Below are 24768 nucleotides of genomic sequence, written 5' to 3' on the forward strand. Positions count from 1 at the left end.
CCCTAAGTTCCTTCTCAGTCTGTCTCCTCTGGGGAACGATCGAGTAGGAGTGGTGACCTTTTAACCCCAGGACAACCTTTAGGATTGGCAAACAACGAGGCTTCCCCTAGCAAAGCGGCACCGCCCTCCACCTCAGGAGAGTCTTTCTCTGTAGATGATCTTCTGCAGCTGTGGCCTTACTTGGGGATTGCTGGGCTCCCATTGAAGTAAGGTCTTTTGGAGCTATTGCAGTTGGGGGCACAGAGGAAGCGCACACTGGATTCCTTGGAGGTTGACCTCAGTCCTCCTTTTACGGATTCCGAAGGTTTCGTACTGGCTGAATCTCTATTGTCCTTACCTGTAGCAGTCTCTCCACCAGCACTTACACCGACTTCTCCGAGAAGGCTGCTCATAGTCGACCGAGCTCAGTGTGCTGACAAAGTCGCACCCCCTTGCTCTGAGTTAGCTCAGCTGGCTAAGGGGGCGTTAAAGTCCGAAGCTTGTTTGCGGGGTGGGAGATCTCCAGCAAGACAACGAGCAGGACGAGACACTTTGTAGACCAGCTAGTCCTAGGATCTTGGCATCGGAACAAATGGAAACGAACCATGCATTCTGGTAAATACTGGCATGCATAAAGGCGATAAATGGTTTAGACGACCCTTCTGCAGCACCACCTGAATGCAAGGATATGGTCTTGGGCCACCTTTACAGTACCCAGAAACCTACCAAACCAGTGCAGCCCTGTCCTGGTCGAGGGGGTTGATGGGTGCCAGGAAGAGAGCCTTTGCTCGCTCAGATCGCAGGAGGGTCACAGTCCTTACGGTCCAGCGACTCTACAAAACTCCTACTTCCTCCCTTCGTCCATCAGAGGAGGTACTATGAAGTAATGAATGAGGACCTGGCAGCATTACCCCTAAACCCATTGGTAGCGTCTCCGATAAGGAGCTCCTCGTTTCAGAGACTTTCAGGACTTCAGGTCAACTTTTTAGCTAGGGACACCCTGAACATGGAGAGAGTCGCAAAGTACAGTATACCATGCAGGCTACTTCGTAGCTCGACATATGGTTAGGGTCAGTTGGTCACCTTTTTAGAACCCAGGACTGGTCACAAGAGCATGCAAGCGAGTCCATATCTATGTCCTCCTCTCTGAGACAAGGACCATCGAGTTCCTGAGGTAAACTTGTGTGAAGTAACATGGTCCTCAAGAGGCGAGAGGTTCTATTGACAAGTTCCTAAGACGGAGGTCATCATACTAGGAACATTGTCTATGGAAGATCCCTCTTTCTTCAATTGCAAAAATCTTTCCTATGTCTACCCCTCTGTTCTCAAAAGGGTCAGTGAATGCCTTCAGTATGTCTGCTTCCTTGGTGGTGCCATTTATAGGTTGAAGACAACACAGCTCCTTGTGTACCTCAGTTTCACTATACCTGGGCAGTTATTTGGCAGGAGGTAGTATGTGTGTGAAGAGCTAGGGCGTCGTAAGGAAGAACAGCTCTGGGGTCACCAATGTAACCTCAGGAAATTTTGACAAGATAAATCACAAAACAAAACTGTATTTGGTATGTGAACGCAACAGTTTATATACAAAGCAGGCCAAGGGATAATATGCCCCTTGGGTAATCAAAATCTCAAGGAATTATAAAAGGGACCCTATTCATGAAGCATAATCAAGTTCTCAAAGAATTATAAAAGGGACCCTACTCGGGTAGCCAGTCCGACCTGATCGGGGAAATTACTTGATCCTGGAATATGGCATACAAAATCATATTTGGGCTGACCAGAACATATCATAGGAAAGAAAAGATAGAAAGATAAATATATAGCTGAATAGATAGATTGATAGATATAAAGATAGATTGATAGATATAAAGATAGATTGATAGATATGATGATTTAAATCATAAAGTAAATAAACCATAAAGATAAAAAGTAATGATGCATAATACACATGCATAATACACATGCTCTCTCTCTCTCTCTCTCTCTCTCTCTCTCTCTCTCTCTCTCTCTCTCTCTCTCTCTCTCTCTCTCTCTCTCTCTCTCTCTCTCTCTCTGTTACTTTATAATTTCTTTTCTTTGCTCCTTCGAATCAAATGTTGTGCCATACACAAGCACTCTGCGTGCCAAGTTTGGCATGGATGCAATAGGTTGCCGACCCCTGGTCTATGGTTTGGTCAGAGAAGTCTCAAGAACACAAATTCTTACCAGGGCAAGTCACAATGTTAGTATCACATAATCACACTTATTACTGAGGCCGCTAAAGCGTGCAAATTGCACGAAGGTTTAGCGAGGTGTTAAGACCATACCTTATGAGATCATGCATAGCACGAAGGAATGCCCTAGGTGAAAAACCAGCCAATTGATTAGAACTTCCGCCCACCTTAGGGTGAGTCTTCCCTAATAAAGAGCGAAGAGTGATGGAAGAAGTGACAAATTTAAGAATGATTTGTAATTATCTTACGGAAACAAATCTTGAGCTCCATACTAAATTATCCCGCCATCACCCATCCCTGTGCAAGTCCTGCGGCAATTAAAAGTGATGAGACAACATAGGTGAGTGTGTGAGCAGGGTAGGTGGTTACTACCCCTCAACCCCCCCACTAACTAGTGGTGGGCTAGTTGTACTTTTCTAAAAGTCTTGAGACTAGTCTTCCAGCTTTGCCAAAAGTATATTTCCTGATAAAGAACTCAAGGTTTGTACGGTTAGGATAAATACAAATTATTCTTAAATTTCTCATTTTGTAATACATCTGTAACCTTTGAAAGAGGCTTGTGCATCCAAGTATGTTAATGTTTTTAAAGGCACTGATTTGTTGAGTGCAGTAAATTTGTTATATGGGGACTCAGAATTTAATTTCATCCCTTTTTTTACCAGAAAGTTGTGTTTATTGTTTTTGAAAGGTTATAAAGTTCAAAAGGCTCAAAGTGTAGTTGTTATAAGTGTGTAAATACTTTCAAGTTTTCTAATTATAGTAAATTTAATTGCCTGTTGCAGCTACATGGGACCTTGGATTGCCAAAAGGAGAACGCCGAGCATCCAGCAAAAGTATGGGGAAATAGGTGGAGGATCACCTATATTTAAATGGACAGACCTACAGGTAGCTAATGAGTATACTTTAATTTCTACAATTATTAAAATAGTCAGGACTCCACTCCTGTCTCCTTTTTAAACATCAACCTGGATCACTTAATTTAGATTGCCGGTTTAACTTTCACATGCCAAGGTTTTCATCCTGGCCGCAGCACTAGTCCATATCGCCCAGGTTCCATAATTCAAATAAAATTCTGTCTCATTGGTATTTGGTCCTTTTCTCTGTAGGAGTTCAGGGAATTTTTTGTCATCGCACTTTGTATCTTTGAAGTTTTGTTGACCAAACCTCTTGCTCACAGCATCTTTCATTTATTTTATCTTTACTGTTTCAAATCTGATATCATTGATGTCTGCTCCTTTCCCAGTTGTAGTATGTCTGCCAAGGTTATGTTCTATTTTCTATTGTTTTCCAGTTTACCTCTTTTATTCCTCCTTTTAATATAGATTCAACTCTCCAGATTTCTTCTTTCACCTTTGAGGTTACTGTAAACAAGCTTTCTTTTTTATAACATTTGCTGAATCCTCAACATAACGTCTTGATAAATTTGATCACGTGTTTAATTTAGTTCTCTGTATGACAATGAAGGTTTTTTCTTATCTTACATACATCTCTGACTGTGTTTTCATAGCAAAGACTTCATCCACTTCATCCATCCATCTTGTTTCAAGCATTCATTCCAAATGGGTCCTAAATGATAAAAATTGTTTACACATTTTTTTATGTCGTTAGCATTCTTCAATAATGAACACTTAGTATTGTTAAGGAAGCTTTCAGTATACCCAACGATGGTCAAAGGTACTATGTAATGTTAGGTGTTGCATGAAAAGTTTTATTATTTAAAAACCTTGTATGTACATATTTTTATTACTTACAGTTACCCCTATCACTTTTTTCCATATACAGTATGAACATGTATTTATGAATATGTATCTAATTATTTTCTATCTGCATTAAAAAGAATCACCGAAATTAAGTAAATTTATTTAGATTGTACTGTATAGGTCACCATTATTGCGATAGGTTTATCAGCAAAATGTACTCCTGTGCTTTCATAGGAAACATTTTTTGGATTTGTTCCATCACTAAATACAAATAATTTTGTTCTGTATAAGGAATATACTTTCGGAAAAGCTGGAAGACTAGCCATAAGACTTTTAGCGAGGTATAACTACCCACCGCTAGTTATGGGAGTTGGTAGGAGGCAGTACTGACTACCCCGCTCGCACACACACACCTCTGTTCTGTCGTCACTTGCTTTTTGCTCGGGAGAGAGAGGACGTTCCATTTTTCTCCCTGACTTAATGGCTTTTCTCGTTTTGGAGTTCTTGGTTTTTGGGGTTCCCGTCTTGCGTGCCTGCCTGCCCTCTAAGGTCGCCAATGCACATCTTTCAGCTTCCGAGACGGTTCTCGATTCGCTTTGTCCTGTATGCAGAGTCTCTCTGCTTGTAGAACTCTCTTGGTGTCGAGTGTCAGGAGTGACCATCCTCCTAGTACGTGAGATAGGTAGGCAGCGAAGAGGAAGTCTAAAGGTATTCTCCTTCGAGGTCTTCCTTGAAGGCGAAGAAACCCCATCTTCCTTCACTGTTGGTGATCCCTCCTCTCTGTCTTAGCTCAGAGGATGGTCAAGTAAGAGTGATGGCCACTCTATGGGTGATGCACCTATAGAGCTCGTGAACCCTGGACGACCAGTAGGTGCGGACACTGTTGCTTTCCTTAGCGAAGGGGCGTCATCCACCACCAGGGAAGTCTCTCCCGTTGCTGCTTGCTCTTAACTCCTGCCTTCCTTGGGGCTTATGGGTCTCCCCTCTAAGGAAGGATTCTTCGCGAGTTCTACAGATAAGGATTAGCCACGGTTATCCTTTCCAAAATTCTGGAGGTAATGCTCCAACAGTTTTCTCATGCCCTTACCAGCAGACCTCGTTCCTCCTATTGCTGGAGTACAAGGGCAACCCAGAAATTGGCTGCGGGTATGTTTCACAGACAGCTCTCGATGCTGATCTTCAACTTCAGCTCAGCTCATTGATGGGAAGCAGAGAGCATTGCCCGGAGGTCTGCCTCCAGGTGCTGGACAACTTCCCCTTCCGAAAGAAAGTTAACCTCCACCAGGTGTTGGGCAACTTTCCCTTCCAAGGGAGAGTTAACCTCCACTAGCCGCTGTCGAGCAATCTTCACACAAGCGGGGAGAATTGCTGACAGCAGGAATAGGGATTGGTTGCCTTTCCCGCCCGCTGGAGTGACTGCCTTCCTTCCTTACCTTGAAGGTACAAAACGAGTCTCATTAACGGCTGGGTGGTTGCAGTCTTCCATCGACGAGTCTCGTAGGCTTTATCTCTTAAGGGTTATTGCTGACATGTGCCTTTGGGCACAACAAACTCTCGGAGCTTTTTGAGGCTAGACCTTTCACGATCTGTATCTCATGGGTTGTAACCTCTTACAAGGGAGAAATTTCTCGTAGGCTATATCTCCTCAGGAGTTATTACCTACATCGTACCTCTTCGAAGCACAGCAAAGCTCATGGAGCATTACAAGACCAGTCCCTTAGGAACTTGCGCCTCATGGTTGCAAATTCTTACGAGGGAGAAACTTACGTTCTTTGACAAGAGAATCACGAGCCTAATGCAATACTGTAGTGCACTCAACCCCTCACCCATTGAGGTTAAGGGCGAGGAGCTCAGAGTGCTACCATCCACGAGGTTACCTCCTCACTCGCCCTCACTGGGAGTTCAACGCTCACATATAGCTACATGCTAGAGCTAGAGGGTTATAAACATTGAGTTATATACATTGTTCATCATTTATTCTAAATATGTTTTATGTTCATTTCAGTTATATACATTGTTCATCATTTATTCTAAATATGTTTTATGTTAATTTCAGATTGACCGTGGTCATTGTTCAATAATAAAGACATTTGAATAAGTGGACCAAGCTCTTATTTATGACCACGGCCAGAGATGGATTCAGGATAACAGATATTATGAATGACTAAATCCTAAGAACTAATCAAAATGCCAGCAGTAGGATGTCCAATACCAGGCTGTGATTACGTCACGGACGACCTTGAGGCTGCCATCGTAGCTGCACTCATAACTGCTCACTGCACCACACATGCTCCTGGACAAGCTGCCAAAGTAGAAAGAGTTAAAAGACCCACAATATCGACAGCGGGAACAAGTGAAGAATGGGCATATTTTCAATATTAAACTTACCCGATAATCATGTAGCTGTCAACTCTGTTGCCCGACAGAATTCTACGGAAGGGATACGCCAGCGATCGCTATACAAGAGGGGGGTGTACTCACAAGCGCCACCTGTGGCCAGGTACTGCAGTACTTCTTGTTGACACCACTTCAATTTTTCCTCTGTCGTGCTTCCGGCAAGACGTTCATGGATACGCTTATAATTTTGGAGTCTTGTTCACGGTTTTTGGTGAAGTATTGCTCTAAGATTTCAGCTTTCGCTATTCAGGAAGTTCTATTATTAGCTTAGCTAGCTTTTGGAATTAATTTGATTAATTATGGTGACGAAGAGAGTATGAACTCTCTTTCACCTTTATATGGCCGACCCTTCCCTTAGACGGAAGTGTTGGTGTCTAAGAGAGTATAGACTCTCTTTCTTAATTTTGCTTAACAAAAGTTATAGATTTATTTTATATCTCTCCGCCTTTTATAGGCCTCTTCGATTAACTTCCTTTTATTATAAATTATTAAAATTAATTTTTATATTTGTTTATATTCGACCTTTCCTAATAGTAGGCGGTCTTTTCTTGTACCGAAGTTAATTAACATTGAGCCCGTCATTTCGGTTTTACCGGTTAACATATTATGCTATTTTAATGTTTTTGAAAGAATTTCTTTGATAGTCTCGTACTGTTTTCAAAGTTGAACTAACGTTTTGTTTTGTCTCTGCAGTTGTTGACGTTTCAGAACGTTCAACTTGCGCTCTATCGTTACGATAGAGAGAGAATTTTCACGGTGTCACGTTGCAGTAAGAGTAACCGTGTCTAGCGTTTTGTTCATTCTTTCTTAACTTAATGGTTTTAATTCTAATAAAGGAACTTTTCATTTTGGGAAATATTTTCCTTTAACAATAATATGTTTTAACGATATATATGATTGGGCTCTTCTCTCAGGTTCTAAGTCAAGAGAGAGAGAGAGAGAGAGAGAGAGATAGAGACGGAGGGAGAAAGAGGAGGATAAACGTTTCGTTCAAGCGAGTAACGTTGTTATCGTTTTTGCTCTTCTCCCTAGTCTCTTTAGGGGAAGAAGGTAAACGTTTCTAGAGTTTTTCTTGTTCTCAAGCTTTATGCGGTGAGAGATTTTAAACGTAGTTTATTTGATCTAGTGTTTAGTCTCTTTCCAGCCACTGAATTATTTATCTTTCATTAGATTTTTCTGTTACATTGTAATTCTGTTTTCGCAATTACTAACTTTTGAGAAAGGATAGAATTGCGTGTTTTTCAATATTAAACTTACCCGATAATCATGTAGCTGTCAACTCTGTTGCCCGACAGAATTCTACGGAAGGGATACGCCAGCGATCGCTATACAAGAGGGGGGTGTACTCACAAGCGCCACCTGTGGCCAGGTACTGCAGTACTTCTTGTTGACACCACTTCAATTTTTCCTCTGTCGTGCTTCCGGCAAGACGTTCATGGATACGCTTATAATTTTGGAGTCTTGTTCACGGTTTTTGGTGAAGTATTGCTCTAAGATTTCAGCTTTCGCTATTCAGGAAGTTCTATTATTAGCTTAGCTAGCTTTTGGAATTAATTTGATTAATTATGGTGACGAAGAGAGTATGAACTCTCTTTCACCTTTATATGGCCGACCCTTCCCTTAGACGGAAGTGTTGGTGTCTAAGAGAGTATAGACTCTCTTTCTTAATTTTGCTTAACAAAAGTTATAGATTTATTTTATATCTCTCCGCCTTTTATAGGCCTCTTCGATTAACTTCCTTTTATTATAAATTATTAAAATTAATTTTTATATTTGTTTATATTCGACCTTTCCTAATAGTAGGCGGTCTTTTCTTGTACCGAAGTTAATTAACATTGAGCCCGTCATTTCGGTTTTACCGGTTAACATATTATGCTATTTTAATGTTTTTGAAAGAATTTCTTTGATAGTCTCGTACTGTTTTCAAAGTTGAACTAACGTTTTGTTTTGTCTCTGCAGTTGTTGACGTTTCAGAACGTTCAACTTGCGCTCTATCGTTACGATAGAGAGAGAATTTTCACGGTGTCACGTTGCAGTAAGAGTAACCGTGTCTAGCGTTTTGTTCATTCTTTCTTAACTTAATGGTTTTAATTCTAATAAAGGAACTTTTCATTTTGGGAAATATTTTCCTTTAACAATAATATGTTTTAACGATATATATGATTGGGCTCTTCTCTCAGGTTCTAAGTCAAGAGAGAGAGAGAGAGAGAGAGAGATAGAGACGGAGGGAGAAAGAGGAGGATAAACGTTTCGTTCAAGCGAGTAACGTTGTTATCGTTTTTGCTCTTCTCCCTAGTCTCTTTAGGGGAAGAAGGTAAACGTTTCTAGAGTTTTTCTTGTTCTCAAGCTTTATGCGGTGAGAGATTTTAAACGTAGTTTATTTGATCTAGTGTTTAGTCTCTTTCCAGCCACTGAATTATTTATCTTTCATTAGATTTTTCTGTTACATTGTAATTCTGTTTTCACAATTACTAACTTTTGAGAAAGGATAGAATTGCGTGTTTCAGGTACAAACCACTTTAAGTTTCGAGTTCAGTGAAATAAGTGCAAACAGAAAATCAAAAGTGATAAGTGATTAGCGCAAAGTGTGTCAGTGTTGTGCGTGAGGGTACTTCTGTGCGTGCCAGTCGTCCTCCCAGTCCGGGACCTCTTGCAAGCTCCCAAGCCCAGGGGAGAAGCAATGTCGAAGGGCAAAAGGGTTCGGCAGGCCTTGATCGGCGCACAGAAGTATCCTCGGTGGTTGCGGGCGTGTCTTAAGAGACCGTCACTCCCACCCGCAGACGATTGAGCCCTTATTTTGCTCGTCTGCAGAAGAAATTTCGGGGAGAAAACGCTGGTCTCAGGTCTCAAGACCTCTTAAACGTAAAGTCCAGACCTATGCCAGACGTACGAAGTTAGAGTTCAACAACCCGGATGCAGTCATTGGGTTAGCTCTGACTCTCCTCAGTCATCAGGTGACTGCACACCTCCTAAGAGAGGTAAGGCGATGCCTCACAGACCTCATCTTCTATTAAGGCTTTGCCTCAACAGACCTTATCGTCTGTTGATCCCAAGACGACTTTGCTGCAGTCCATGCAGTCGCAGCTTGCGGTCTTAATGCGTGAGTTTCAGGCTGAGAAGGTTACACCTCCTCCTGCGAACGCTCCGCCTCTCCGCAGTCCAGTCTGCCAGGCGTACGAAGTTGAGGTTCCTCAGGCTACCTTACCGCGTTCTGAGTTGCCAGTTACCAGCGGTGTGCAGCAACCTCCGCCTCCTCCTGCGAGAGCTCCGCCTCTCCGCAGTCCAGTCTGCCAGGCGTACGAAGTTGAGGTTCCTCAGGCTACCTTACCGCGTTCTGAGTTGCCAGTTACCAGCGTTGTGCAGCAACCTTAACCTTCCTTAAGGCAACCTCAGCAATGGGAGCAGGAGTCTTATGCCTTACTTCCTCCGCTTCCGCTTGCGGTTCCACCAGCGAGGCAACAATCTCTTGAGGTACGACAACCTCTTCCATCAATGAGGCAGCCACCTCAGCACTCGCTGCAGCGACCTAAACCCTCCTCAAGGCAAGAGTCTCTACTCCTTAGGCTAGCACCTCAGGAACCTCAACTCGCGAGACAAGAACTGCGTTCTGCGCAGCCGCTAACTCAACTCTCGCAGCTCACACCTCAGGAACCTTAACTCGTTCCTCAGGAACCTGCTACTGCGCATCCGCAACCCTTACAGCAAGCGCAACTCTTGAGACATCTTCCCATTCAACTTGGGAATAACAAATGACAATAATAACACCTCATTACTTTCATAACTTGCATTTGTAATCATATACATGTATGCCTACACAAACATTATGATAATGGAGATTATTTGGATTACTTATATAAAAATATATATGTATTCCTTGCAATATATTTTTAACAAATCGCAAAATATGGCAAAAATATCTTCTAAACAAATGAATCATGAGTTATGAATGTAAGGTAATATTATGTTGATATTAAACCCCATGCAAGCATGCATGAAGTAATGCAGTGTTGCCAACAGGGCGAGTTTCCCTTTCCTGAGGTGAAGTAGATTATAGTACATTTAGTGTAGCTTAATTCTACGATTATCATGCCGGCTATCAAATTCATCAACAAACAGTCTAAATTTATTCCCTCGGCACGTGCACTTTCAATGGACGGTAATGCGATATTACTCACTCTAGCACTGGTCATGGAATTTCTGAGAAATGTTACACGCCATGCAACACGCTCTGCTTACCTTACAGCATGCTCTACATACAGCATGCTCTGCATACAGCATGCTCTGCATACAGCATGCTCTGCATACAACATGCTCTGCATACCTTACCGCATGCTTCTCAGTCACACATCTTTGGTTGTTGCCAACTCACTAGACTGTCAAGCAGTTTCATAACGTTGCCTTCTAGTCTGCTGCTTTTGCACCAGTGAAACCCTCACTGAGAGAACTTAGCTTTTCTCGGATATGGTCCCTGTAGATGAGAAAGTGCTTTTCTCCCTCCTTCTGATATTCCCTTGAGGACTCTGTCATTTGGAGAGGAGCCTTTAGCTGCGTAGCCTCCTATGGACTTTTATTTAAGCATAACATGCTCCCAGGGAAGGTAATGGTTCCACTTCAGTTGCTAACCCCGTCTGTTACCACACCTGCTCCCATAGACCTTGAGCTGTGTTGCAAGACATGCAGTCCAAGCTTAGTCCTTGTTAGAGGATTTTTTTTGTTTACGGAGTCAGTGTGTCACTGGGAAGACGTTCAACAACCAGCAGAAGTGACTTGTTGTGTCGCAGTGCGGCAACCTCAGCAACCCGATAAGGAGTTGTCTGTACGACCCAGACAGTCTAGACAGCTTCGGGTTGTCACTGTACTTCCTCGCTTCCCCATGGTTGACAGTTCACAGACTGTGCAGCAGTACCATGATCTTGTGTCCGGCTCCGTCAGACGACTGGCTTTTAAAAGCTCCCACAAGTCGTCGCTGTCTGGAGATTCTCAGATGGACTATGGATCTGACCAAGGAACTGGGCCTCCTGGTCAATTTTGAGGAGTCTCAGCTCGTCCCATCCCAGACCATTGTCTCCCTGGGTATGGATCTTCAGAGTCGAGCTTTTCGGGCTTTTCCGTCGGCCCCAAGGATATTCCAAGCCCTAGAATGCATCCAGAGCATGCTGAGAAGGAACCGATGCTCAGTCAGGTAGTGGATGAGTCTAACAGGGACACTTTCATCGCTGGCCCTGTTCATCGTGTTAGGGAGACTCCACCTCCCCCCCTTCAGTATCATCTAGCTGCTCACTGGATAAAGGACATGACGCTAGAGACGGTCTCAGTTCCTGTTTCCGAAGAGAGGAGGTCTTCTCTCGCGTGGTGTAAGAACAGCTTTCTTCTCAAGGAAGTCTATCTTTGGCTGTTCAGAAACCCGACCGCCTTCTCCTCTCGGACGCATCAGACACGGGCTGGGGTGCGACTTTGGACGGACAGGAATGCTCGGGAACATGGAATCAGGAACAAAGGACACTTCACATCAATTGCAAGGAGTTGTTGGCGGTTCTTCTGGCCTTGATAAACTTCAAGTCCCTCCAGCTTAACAAAGTGGTGGAGGTGGACTCTGACAACACCACAGCCCTGGCTTACATCTTCAAGCAGGGAGGGACTCTTTCGTGAAGTTGTTCTAGATGGCAAGGGACCTCCTCATCTGGTCTAAAGATCGAAAGCTCACGCTGGTAACGAGGTTCATTCAGGGCGGTATGAATGTCATGGCAGATCACCTCAGCCGGAAGGGTCAGGTCATCCCCACAGAGTGGACCCTATGTTTGCAGCAGACTTTGGGCCCTGTGGGGTCTGCCAACCATAGATCTGTTCGCTACCTCGATAACCTAGAGACTCCTGTTGTATTGTTCTCCGATTCCAGACCCAGCAGCAGTTCACGTGGATGCTTTTCTGCTGGATTGGTTCCATCTCGACCTGTATGCATTCCCGCCGTTCAAGATTGTCAACAGGGTACTTCAGAAGTTCTCCTCTCGCAAAGGGACACGGCTGACGTTGGTTGGCTCCGCTCTGGCCCGCGAGAGAATGGTTCTTAGAGGTAGTGCAATGGCTGGTCGACATTCCCAGGACTCTTCCTCTAGGAGTGAACCTTCTACGTCTACCTCACGTAAAGAAGGTACACCCAAACCTCCACGCTCTTCGTCTGACTGCCTTCAGACTTTCGAAAGACTCTCAAGAGCTAGGGGCTTTTCGAAGGAGGCAGCCAGAGCGATTGCCAAAGCAAGGAGAACATCCACTCTCAGAATCTATCAGTCTCAAGGGGAAGTCTTCCGTAGCTGGTACAAGACCAATGCAGTTTCCTCAACCAGTACCACTGTAACCCAGATTGCTGACTTCCTGTTATATCTAAGGAAAGTAAGATCCCTTTCAGCTCCTACGATCAAGGGTTACAGAAGTATGTTGGCAGCGGTTTTCCGCCACAGAGGCTTGGATCTTTCCACCAACAAAGATCTACAGGACCTCCCTAGGTCTTTTGAGACCTCAAAGGAACGTCGGTTGTCCACTCCAGGCTGGAATCTACACGTGGTCCTAAGGTTCCTTATGTCATCAAGATTTGAACCTCTCCAATCAGCCTCTTTTTAGGACCTCACATTAAAAAACTCTTTTCCTCGTGTGCTTGACAACAGCTAAAAGAGTAAGTGAGATCCACACCTTCAGCAGGATCATTGTTTTCACATCTGAAACGGCTACATGTTCCTTGCAGCTCGGTTTTTGCTAAACGAGCTTCCTTCACGTCCTTGGCCTAAGTCGTTCGAGATCCCAAGCCTGTCCAACTTGGTGGGGAATGAACTGGAGAGAGTGCTTTGCCCAGTTAGAGCTCTTAGGTACTATCTAAAAAGGTCTTAACCTTTACGAGGACAATCAGAAGCCTTATGGTGTGCTATCAAGAAACCTTCTTTTCCAAGTTCTAAGAACTCAGTTTCTTACTATTCAGGCTTCTGATTAGGGAAGCACATTCTCATCTGAAGGAAGAAGACCTTGCTTTGCTGAAGGTAAGGACACATGAAGTGAGAGCTGTGGCTACTTCAGTGGCCTTCAAACAGAGCCATTCTCTGCAGAGTGTTATGGATGCAACCTATTGGAGAAGCAAGTCAGTGTTCGCATCATTCTATCTCAAAGATGTCCAGTCTCTTTACGAGTACTGCTACACCCTGGGACCATTCGTAGCAACGAATGCAGTAGTAGGCGAGGGCTCAGCCACTACATTCCCACAATCCCATAACCTTTTAACCTTTCTCTTGAATACTTTTTATGGGTTGTACGGTCGGCTAAGAAGCCTTCCACATCCTTGTTGATTTGGCGGGTGGTCAATTCTTTCTTGAGAAGCGCCGAGGTTAAAGGTTGTGATGAGGTCCTTTAGTATGGGTTGCAGCCCTTGATACTTCAGCACCTTAGAGTTGTTCAGCCTCCTAAGAGGAACGCTGCGCTCAGTAAGGAAGACGAACTTATTTAAGGCAGAGTAATGGCTCAAGTCGACTTCCTTACCAGGTACTTGTAATTTCATTGTTATTTTGAATAACTGATAATATGAAATACGGGATACTTAGCTTCTTGATATACATGTACACTGGTTTTCACCCACCTCCCTGGGTGTGAATCAGCTACATGATTATCGGGTAAGTTTAATATTGAAAAATGTTATTTTCATTAGTAAAATAAATTTTTGAATATACTTACCCGATAATCATGATTTAATTGACCCACCCTTCCTCCCCTTAGAACCAGTGGACCGAGGAAAAATTGAAGTGGTGTCAACAAGAAGTACTGCAGTACCTGGCCACAGGTGGCGCTTGTGAGTACACCCCCCTCTTGTATAGCGATCGCTGGCGTATCCCTTCCGTAGAATTCTGTCGGGCAACAGAGTTGACAGCTACATGATTATCGGGTAAGTATATTCAAAAATTTATTTTACTAATGAAAATAACATTTTTCAATCACGATGGTCTGACTATGTAGACGCAACTAAAATTGAGGGCCGTGATCGCGTGGTACAGCTTCTAGAATGCTGCGAAGAACAACTTCGAAAAGACTTAACACGATCAGCTGGTGGCAGTCTTACTAACAAGACTGAAGTAGAAGTGATGGGAGCAATAAAAAAACTGGCAGTTCGAGAGGAAAACACCATGGTAGCTCGAGTGACTCTACACAACATGCGTCAAGACCGTGATGAGCCTGTACGACGTTTCTGTGCACGACTTATAGGACAGGCTAGTGTTTGCAAATTCCTAATCAAAATGTCCAGGATGCAACGTTGATGTAAATTATACTGACACAATAGTGAGAGACGTATTAGCACGCGGCATATGTGACCCTGAAATACAATTAGATCTACTTGGTGATAAGAATCAGGACATGTCATTAGAAGAAGTTGCACAATTTGTCGAAGCTAAAGAATCTGGTAAACGATCTGCCTCCCGACTATTAGACTCTCATGAGGTCCAAGCAGCAGCCAGTAGTTCATACAGAAAGGCAAAACAAACCGCTGTCAAAGATAAAAACGAAGTTTGCTCATACTGTGGCAAGAAAGGACATGGTAAAAACACTCCTGCACGTGCAAGAAAATCAGAATGTCTAGCTTACGGTCATAGATGCGAACACTGCAACCGAGAAAATCACTTCGAGAGTGTTTGCCGTAGTAAGGGCAAACCAAAAGTGAAACCCAGTGCTCACAATGCCAATGACTACGAGAATGCGGTGTTCAACACCTTGTGCAGCGTATCATCAATCTCTAAACGACACACTGACAAGACATTGGCTTTGGACCACCATCTGTATGACAACTTATCTGATACTTGGATAAAGAGACCTTCCAAATCTCAACCTTTCATAAATCTGCCAATCAGAACATCACCTGAGGATTACGAAGCCTTTGGTTTCCACCTTCAAGCTGGTACACATGCTGTTCGTATATCTGCAATGGCAGACACTGGATGCCAAAGCTGTCTCGCAGGTATCAAGGTCATCCACAAACTTGGCCTCAAGCAAAGTGACCTCATTCCTGTAACTATGAAAATGCACGCTGCAAATAACAGAGGCATTAAAATCCTCGGTGCCACAATCCTTTGTATCTCAGGAACAGATGAGCAGGGGAACCTTGTTGAGACTAGGCAAATGACATATGTCACCGACAACTCGGATAAGCTCTTCATCAGTAGGGAATCCTGCATCGCCCTTGGCATGATATCTGATAGTTTTCCGACTATTGGTGAAATCTATGACACACAATCGGAAACTCCGGATGCCACCAACAATGAAGTAGGAAGCGTTAGTGGACTAGCCAATCAATGTGACTGCCCAAAACGTCAACTACCACCCTCGCCGCCTACAGAATTACCGTTCAGTGCAACCGAGTCCAACCGGTCTAAACTAAAGGACTACTCTTGGAGTACTACGAATCAAGTACATTCAACGTATGTGACCACCAACCGTTACCACTAATGGATGGACCCCCAATGAAGTTGATGATCGATCCGAATGCTGATCCTGTTGCTCGTCACACACCAGTGCCAGTGCCGTTACACTGGCAAGAGGAAGTTAAAGCTGGTCTTGACCAGGACGTCCGCCTTGGTGTCCTTGAACCTGTCCCAATCGGAGAACCAGTAACTTGGTGCCATCGGATGGTTGTATGTGCTAAGAAAAATGGCACACCTCGACGAACAGTTGATTTTCAGCCTCTCAATGTGCACGCTAAGAGAGAAACGCATCATACGCCTTCTCCATTTCACCAAGCAAGGTCAGTACCACAAGGAAAAAAGAAAACCGTCTTTGATGTCTGGAACGGATACTACAGTGTACCGATTCAGGAATCTGACCGTCACTTAACTACGTTTATCACTCCTTGGGGACGCTATCATTATAAAACAGCCCCTCAAGGGTATATTGCTTCTGGCGACGGATATACTCGACGGTATGATGACATAGTTGCCGAGATACCCAACAAAACTAAATGTGTCGACGATGTTCTTTGGTCTGACTCAATAGAGGAGAGTTTTTTCCAAGCTGTACAATGGCTCGACATATGTGGAAGACACGGCATAACACTCAACCCTGACAAATTTTGTTTCGCAGAAGACACAGCTGAATTCGCTGTATTCGAAATAACCCCAGACACAGTTCGCCCATGTGCAAGATATCTTAGTGCAATTATGGACTTTCCAACCCCAAGAAATATCACTGATGTCAGATCTTTGTTTGGTTTAGTAAACCAAGTATCGTATGCTTTCAGCATGACCGACAAAATGCTACCATTCAGACAGTTATTGAAACCAGGAACACCATTCACCTGGAATGACAATATTAATGCACTCTTTGAGGAGTCTAAAACTGCCATTATCAACGAAATTGAAGAAGGCGTGCGAATCTTTGACAAGACAAAACCTACCTGTCTCGCCACCGATTGGTCAAAATCAGGAATGGGATTCTGGCTGTTCCAGAAACATTGCGACTGTCCAGACAACCGACCATTTTGTTGTCGCACTGATTGGAAGATCACACTTGTCGGAAGTAGGTTCACACATGCAGCTGAGTCTCGATATGCACCAGTTGAAGGTGAAGCATTGGCAGTCGTCGATGCTCTTGATAAGGCAAGATACTTTGTTCTTGGCTGTGAAGATCTTGTGGTCGCAGTTGACCATAAACCCCTGTTGAAAATATTTGGTGACAGATCATTGGAGGACATATCAAATTCACGTCTCAGAAACTTGAAGGAAAAGTCCCTCCGCTATCGATTTCGCATGATTCATATCCCAGGGATCAAGCATCTCGCTGCAGATGGAGTATCGCGCCACCCAACTGAAAAATCTGAAAAGCTTTCGCTTCAAGATGACATTGCATCAGTTGACACTGTACCTTCCGTGAGAAATGTTCCCCTACACAAATTGCCATCAGCATATTCTGTTTCCACTGACAATGATATTGATACTTGTATCACCGCATCAGCAGTATGCTCACTTGACTCACTTAACGTGAGAGCAGTCACCTGGGACAGAGTTCGCACTGCCACAAGTAGTGACGATAACATGCATGAACTGCTCAGCATTATAGAATGCGGAGTACCAGAGTCTCGCCAAGAATTTCCTGTACATCTTCGAGAGTATTTTCAATTCCGCGAGCATCTCTACACTGTTGATGGTGTGATACTATACAAGGAGCGTATATTTATTCCTCCAGCCCTTCGCCAGGAAATTCTCACATCTCTTCATTCAGCACATCAAGGAATTACCTCTATGGTATCGCGAGCAGAGTCATCTGTGTTTTGGCCAGGGATAACACCCGCTATAACAGCACTTCGAGCTGGATGCAACCACTGCAATCGCATCGCGCCTTCAAATCCTAGTGCTCCGCCTACACCCCTTATATCTCCAGACAACCCATTCCAATGTGTTTGTGCAGATTACTTTCACTACCGTGGAGTTGGATATTTAGTTATAGTTGATCGATACTCGAATTGGCCCATAGTTGAACGATCTTCGAACGGTGCAGAGGGTCTTATAACTTCACTACGCCGAACATTTGTGACATTTGGGATTCCGGATGAATTGACATCTGATGGTAGACCTGAATTTACAGCGACGGCAACTAGGCAGTTTTGAAAGGACTGGGGAGTCCATCACCGCCTTTCCTCTGTGGCCTTCCCACATAGTAATTGCAGAGCCGAAATAGGCGTCAAAACTGTCAAGCGTCTTATAGCGGACAACACGGGCAGTAACGGTGATCTCAACACTGATGAATTCCAACGTGCGATGCTCCAATACAGGAACACACCTGACAGAGATACCAAGTTATCTCCTGCAATATGTGTATTTGGTCGTCCCATCAGAGACTTCATACCTGTCCCGCCCGGCAGGTACCGTCCCCACGACACGTGGAAGGAAACACTCGATGCAAGAGAGGAGGCCCTAAGATATCGACACCTTAAACAGGGAGAGCGCTTATCAGAGCACACTAAGAGACTACCCCCACTGTCCGTAGGTGACCGGGTTCGCATCCAAAATCAAACAGGAAATCACCCCCTGAAATGGAACAAAACCGGTGTCATCATAGAAGTCCGCCAATTCGACCAATACGTCGTCAGAGTTGATGGCTCTGGTAAGGTCACGCTAAGGAACCGGAAGTTTTTGAGACAATACGTGCCTGTCAGGAGTATTCCAGAAGTCCGTACAATTAGAGATGACTATAATCGGAATCAGATTGTACCTATTGCCAATCCTTCGACCACTAAAACGTCTGAGACCATTGCGAAGGACACCATTCCGACAACCCAAAATCCGGACACACATGGTACTCTTCCACTGACCACTTTGCCGTTACCAAGTGGTACTACCCCTAACATTCATTTTGATGTTGCTGCTCCGGAATGCTATCCCAACGACCTCGGTAACACTGCGAATCATCTAGCAGAGATTCCACCTCCCAATGATAGCACAAACTCTCCATCGCAGTTAACTCCTGCCATGCCAAATTTGGAGCAACGCAAGTCCAGTCGTACCCGTCGACCGCCAACATGGCACTGTGATTTCGAGATGAACTAGCTATAGTGTCATCATGATCAACACATGACAATAATTGTTTTTCAAGTTTCCGTTCCTTCACATGCTAACAGGAGTTTAGTGTTCATGAACCTATAATTTGGACGTTTAATTGCCACCCAATGTTTTGACATCAGTTTTAAACCGACCTCCACGAGAGACATTTTAAAAGGCCGTTTAAAAACTTGGGGGGAGATAGAGGGTTATAAACATTGAGTTATATACATTGTTCATCATTTATTCTAAATATGTTTTATGTTCATTTCAGTTATATACATTGTTCATCATTTATTCTAAATATGTTTTATGTTCATTTCAGATTGACCGTGGTCATTGTTCAATAATAAAGACATTTGAATAAATGGACCAAGCTCTTATTTAAGAGCCATCTCTTGTCACAACGAACAGTTGAGCGACTTCAGCACCCAACTACAGCTAGGTGCTAAACTCCCTTCTCACCACAACATACAGTTGAGGGAGTTCAGCACCCAACCACAGCTAGGTGCTAAATCCCCCTCTCACCACAATATACAGTTGGGGGAGTTCAGCGCGCACTCATACCTATGCGCCTAACCTAACATTAGAAGGTGTGCAGTGCACTCGCCATTCTACACACTTAATACCTCACTCGCCCACTCGGGACGTTGTATAACACACAAGTAGAGTAAGAACAGCGGAAATCTCTCTATGCAATACATCCTATTATAACTTTGTCTTCTTACTATGAGTAAACAGTAACTGCGAGTTTCAGCTCTCTGTACTGTAAAACTAACAAAGAGAGATATCGTGCACAGACATTCAAATTGCATGCACATGCGGATGCGCAAGTTTCCACATCTGAGCAACTGTTTCATCAACGCTTGCTAAAATTCAACAGCATTCCCTTATGTTCGCCTAACTACTACTACTAATGAAGTACCGTGTCTTAGATGTTGGCGATTAGTCGCCGCCTCTGCATGTCTCTATCCATTTTTGTCACTTGATTTAGTATACAGTATAGTTACCCTACAAGGTAAGAGTATCATAATAAATGGTAAATAGATGACATAAGCTACTTTGGTTGCGCATGTGCGCTTGCCCATACACCGCCAAACCTCACCAAGAAGGTAGAAACGTAGAATTGTATGAGTCTCATTTGACGAAATCCTCAGGGGTTATTGCTGCAATTGAAAATGCCTGCTGATTGTTTGAGGTACTTTTCACTGCACCTATGTCACCAAGCTGTGGAAAGGCTAAGATGGATGGAAGATAACTTGGTGGTCCTATGAGCCCATTTGTGGAGTTTCCCCGACAGTAGACCAGTTTATGATGTTGCTGAACAATAAGCTTTCAATATACTGCTTGCCAGTACCAGATCCCCAAGCACCTTGCCAAGAAGCTTTCCAACAACAATGGGACAACATTGATGGCTTCATGTCCCCCCCTTTGCCTAGTAAGAGGATTACTCAATAAGGTAAGGGCATCCAAAAGCCTGTTGATAACTCTCATAGCTCCGATGTGGCACCATGCAGAATGGTTTCCGGACTTTCTACATCTGCTTACAAAGGTGCTGAGGGAGCTCCCTCCACATCACAATCTACTCAGACAACCACACGTGAAGATTTACTACAAAGCTGTAGAATCCTCACAAATTCACTCCTGGAGGTTATCCAACATCTCTTCTTGAATAGAGGCTTCTCGCAACCTGTTGCAAAAAGAATATCCGGTTACCTCCGAGAAGCATTAGCTGCACTCTACAAGTTAAATTGGGCAGTCTTCTGTGGTTGGCGTCATGGAAGGGATATCGCTCCTCTCAACACCACTATCCCAGTGATAGTAGAGTCTCTCTTATACCCCCGGGAGGAAAGACTCCTCTTGGTCTCGGCAGTGAAAGGCTACAGCTCGGACTTGAGCCTCACCTTCAGACTGAAATGAGTTAATATTTCCTCTTCGTTGAAATTGTCTCTCCTCATACGGAGTCCTCAGCCAGAAGTTAGACTGCCTCCATGGAACGTAGTTCTTGAACTGCGATCCTGTAAAGAAGTGCCCTATGAGCTGCTACATCAGGCATCAGATCTTTACATGACGCTTAAAACGGTTTTACTGCTCGCCCTGGCTTTGGTCATGAGAGGCAGTTAATTGCGCAGCCTTTCCTATGACGTGTCCCATTCAAAGGGATGGGGACAAGTAATGCTTGGGTTCATCCCAGAGTTTGTTGCAACGACTCAAAATCTGGCATTAGCGGATCCTAGATTCGGGCCCTTCCAGATTGAGAGTCTTCGTAATGTAACCAATGACCCAGATCAACTGCTACTATGTCCAGTTAGGGTACTGAGGTTTTAACCTCAAACTTGATACAGGAGCTCATCCCTGAGTGAACAGAATGTTTGTCAAAACAGGGAAGGTTAAGAGGATAATCACAAAGAATACAAAATCTGCGTGGATTCACAAGGTCATAGCTCGAGCCTTGAATCCTAACTTTCCAGCAAGCACGGAAACCAAAAGCTCACAATGATGGGGCATAAGTACTGTACGGTATGTCACTAGCATTTAGGAAAAACTACTCTGTGGCGCAGGTTCTACAAGCGCAGGTTTGGAAGAGTCAGACAACCTTCACTGCCCATTACCTGCAAGACGTAACCCACGGGAGTATGGAGACGTCCTTTGTTGGTCTTGTGGTGGCTGCACAACAAGTGGTTTAAACACCTCAAGCTCCTTGATTGGACAAGTAGCAAATGGTTGAGGGCAGATGTTATCCAGGATTAAGTCTGGGAAGAATGATAAGAGTTGCTGGCATCTTTCTTCATCTTCCCCTCTCTTGGGGCACAGCACCTATGGTACGCTGCAAGCTGGCTTCTGCTGTTTGCAGGTAATAACCATTTCCTTTGTGCAACCTGGTATAGGTTCATATATTTGTTACGTCCCCATTTCCCCTAGTGAGGAGGGAATTGGGCAATGTCCATTGATTTTTTCAAGGAAGTCTTAAGACTCCCAAGAATTCTTACCTGGATAAGTCACATTGCTTAGTTATCACACAATCTCATGGATTGCTCAGGTCATTAACGTATGCATCTGCACGTAAGTTTAGCGAGGTGTCAGGGTGAGTGGGACTCTATAAACTTGTATGAAGCACGGAGGAGTACCCCGGGTCAAAAAGCAGCTAGTTGGTTAGGACTTCCACCCACTTAAGGGTGAGTCTTCCCTATAGATGGTTTGTATTAGTGATGGAACAAAAGACAAATTTGAAAGCAATTTGTATTTTTCCTAATGATACAAACCTTGAGCTCTTTATACAAAGTTTTCTTGCCAGCAAGAAATTTGTCATATTTAGAACACTTGTTTATCAACAAGAGGGACAATATATAGGTTTTTTTTATTGCTTTCTGTGTAGTTCAAGGTAAAATTATACAAGGACCATATTCTTGTACCATTTTCCTTCTGTATTCAGATGTTTGTCTTCAATCAGGAAACCCAATTTCTATTTCATTGGGAAAATGTTTATGAATACAGGACAATAACTTGAAATTTATGCTTATTTCTTGTTTTGTAATTCATTGCAAAATCTTTGATAATCTTCTTATGGAAGTAATTTGGTATGAAACGTATTTTTGTTTAGAAATTTGTAAAATACATTAGCAACTAACTACAGTAGCTTTAATTTTTGGTTGAAGAATAATCCTTTTACTTTCCATCAGGGGAAGCTGATGTGTGAACGCCTTGATAGACTTTGTCCACAGTCAGCCCCGCACAAACACTACGTTGGTTTTCGTTATGCCAAACCATTGACGGAAGTGACTTTACAACAAATGGAAGAGTAAGTGAACTTAAACTTTTTTCTTTAATTTAATAAGATCTGATTTTAATGTAGAATACCATTATTATTTAGCCCCTCATCAAGATCTAAACCCTGAAGACTTGCTATTCAAAATTCACTCTGTTCAATTTTATTTCAGATAAAAATACGCTAAGTAATAAAGGGCTGTATTTTTCATGCATCATTTAATTCTTAATATTTTTGTTTAACCCCGGGGGAGGGGGGTGGTTGCCAAACTACAAACTTATTTCAAAAGTGTTCTGTTGCAGTCAATACATAAATGAGAGGTCCTGTTTACTGTCACTGAATCTGTTGTTAAAACTGTTGATGTTTTATTGTTGCAGGGATGGAGTAGAGAACTGTATCGCTTTTACGCAGTATCCTCAGTACAGCTGTAGTACAACTGGCTCCAGTATGAATGCCATCCACAAATTCTATGCTGAAAGGTGATATACGCTAAAGTTCATTACATTGCTTATATTTGTTTTTCACATGTCTTTGCATTAACTTAGTGTCCATCAAATGTTTCTTTTTTCTTATTTTTTCAATAATAACCTTGATAGTTATCCATTTATTACTGGAAAGCTATCTAAAGTGAGTAGTTTGAACTGGATTTATCGACTGTGATACTTGGTGTTGTATCTCAAACCACTTCTTTGAGTTTCATTTTGTTTTTATGATTACCTGTTAAATTTTAAAAAACTATCATTTTCAATACATGAAATTGACTTAGTCTTTATAATGCACAATTAATTTCTGCATGAAATTTATGAAACTGCAATTATTTTGTGCTTTGTCTTTAGGATGTGCACTCAATAATTATCTTATGCCTTTTATATAATGTTTACTTAGAACAGTGACCATCAGTTTAAGGCCTAAGTCCAGGGTTTTAAGCTAGAAGAGCCATATATTTAAAGAATCGTAAAAATGTAGTAGTGTCAGAGCTAAAATGACAAAAACGGTCTCCTGAGGTCTAAAATCAACATCTGCTGTACTTCAGACAAAATAGGATATAGTTCAGTAGGCCTACCTAATAAAATAATTATAGTGATATTTATTATTTCACAAAGCATAATACAGTGGAACCTCTACACACGAACGTATCTACATCCGAATTTTCCAACATCCGAAGTAAAATTCGAGCAAATTTTTGACTCTACACCCGAATTTTATTTCGACACACGAAGTAAACATTACGCCATTGAGCGTCGAGTGCTCAGTTCTCTATTCTTGTGTGTATCGTGTAGTTGTCCTCTGTTTGGTCTGTTATTAACAGTGCTTATTTTCTTCCTTTTCTCACATTTCCTTTTTGATTTTACCTATAATCATGGTGCCTAAGAAGCTAAGTTTCAGTACAGGAAGAAGGCAATTCTTTCATTAGAATTGAAGCAAGAAATTATAGAAAAACATGAGAGCAGTGTGCATGTGAGTGATACTGTATGGCTAAACAATATGGCCGGAATAGGCCTATGATATCGAGGATCATCAAGCTGAAGGCAGCCATTAAAGCAAATAACCATCGAAGGGAATCACATCTTAGCAATACCCTGGAAGAGATAGAACGCCTTTTGTTGATAGGGATAAAGGACAAAGAGATTGGTGGCAATGATCATTTGTGAGAAGGGCCAGCGTGAAGAAAAGAAAGAAAGAAAAAAAGTGAAGCAAAGAAAACCATGATAGCATTAACAAGCTCTTTTAAATAAGACTTCTCTCTTTTTCTGTTTCTCTCTAAACATAGCATTAACATGTTCATTAAATAAAATCTCTCTCTCTCTCTCTCTCTCTCTCTCTCTCTCTCTCTCTCTCTCTCTCTCTCTCTCGTTCTTCTTCGCTGTTATAGTGTTAGATACGTCTATTATTTTTTTTTTCCGAGAGAGAGAGAGAGAGATTAAACAAAAATGTGTTTAGAGTACATATGATTTTTAGCAGCGTCAACGAGTTGAAAAACAATTAAATGTAACTAAGAAAGTAATAACAGCTAATCTGAATTCCTTTATTAACTAAAACAAATATTGATACAAACACACTCGTATGCGTATGCACAAACACACACACAGGTGCAAGAATTGCTACGCAATAAGAGAGACGGTCTGGGAGGAGGTAGAGATGGTGACTGCGATAACATA

At 42.9% G+C, this 24768-nt stretch overlaps 1 protein-coding gene across 2 annotated transcripts in view; it reads left to right on the forward strand.

The window, feature by feature from the left end:
• The window catches only part of LOC137622195 (ferrochelatase, mitochondrial-like), a 100474-nt gene that overhangs the window by 24256 nt on the left and 51450 nt on the right, over window positions 1-24768 (forward strand). For both annotated transcript variants that reach the window (XM_068352647.1, XM_068352648.1), the window contains exons 3-5: window positions 2975-3077; window positions 22524-22642; window positions 22987-23088. In XM_068352647.1, coding sequence (XP_068208748.1) covers window positions 2975-3077; window positions 22524-22642; window positions 22987-23088 — 324 coding nt within the window. The remainder of the gene's footprint in view (window positions 1-2974; window positions 3078-22523; window positions 22643-22986; window positions 23089-24768) is intronic.

This window comes from Palaemon carinicauda, chromosome 29 (genome assembly GCF_036898095.1).
Source record: "Palaemon carinicauda isolate YSFRI2023 chromosome 29, ASM3689809v2, whole genome shotgun sequence".
Classification (NCBI taxonomy): Eukaryota; Metazoa; Arthropoda; class Malacostraca; order Decapoda; family Palaemonidae; genus Palaemon; species Palaemon carinicauda.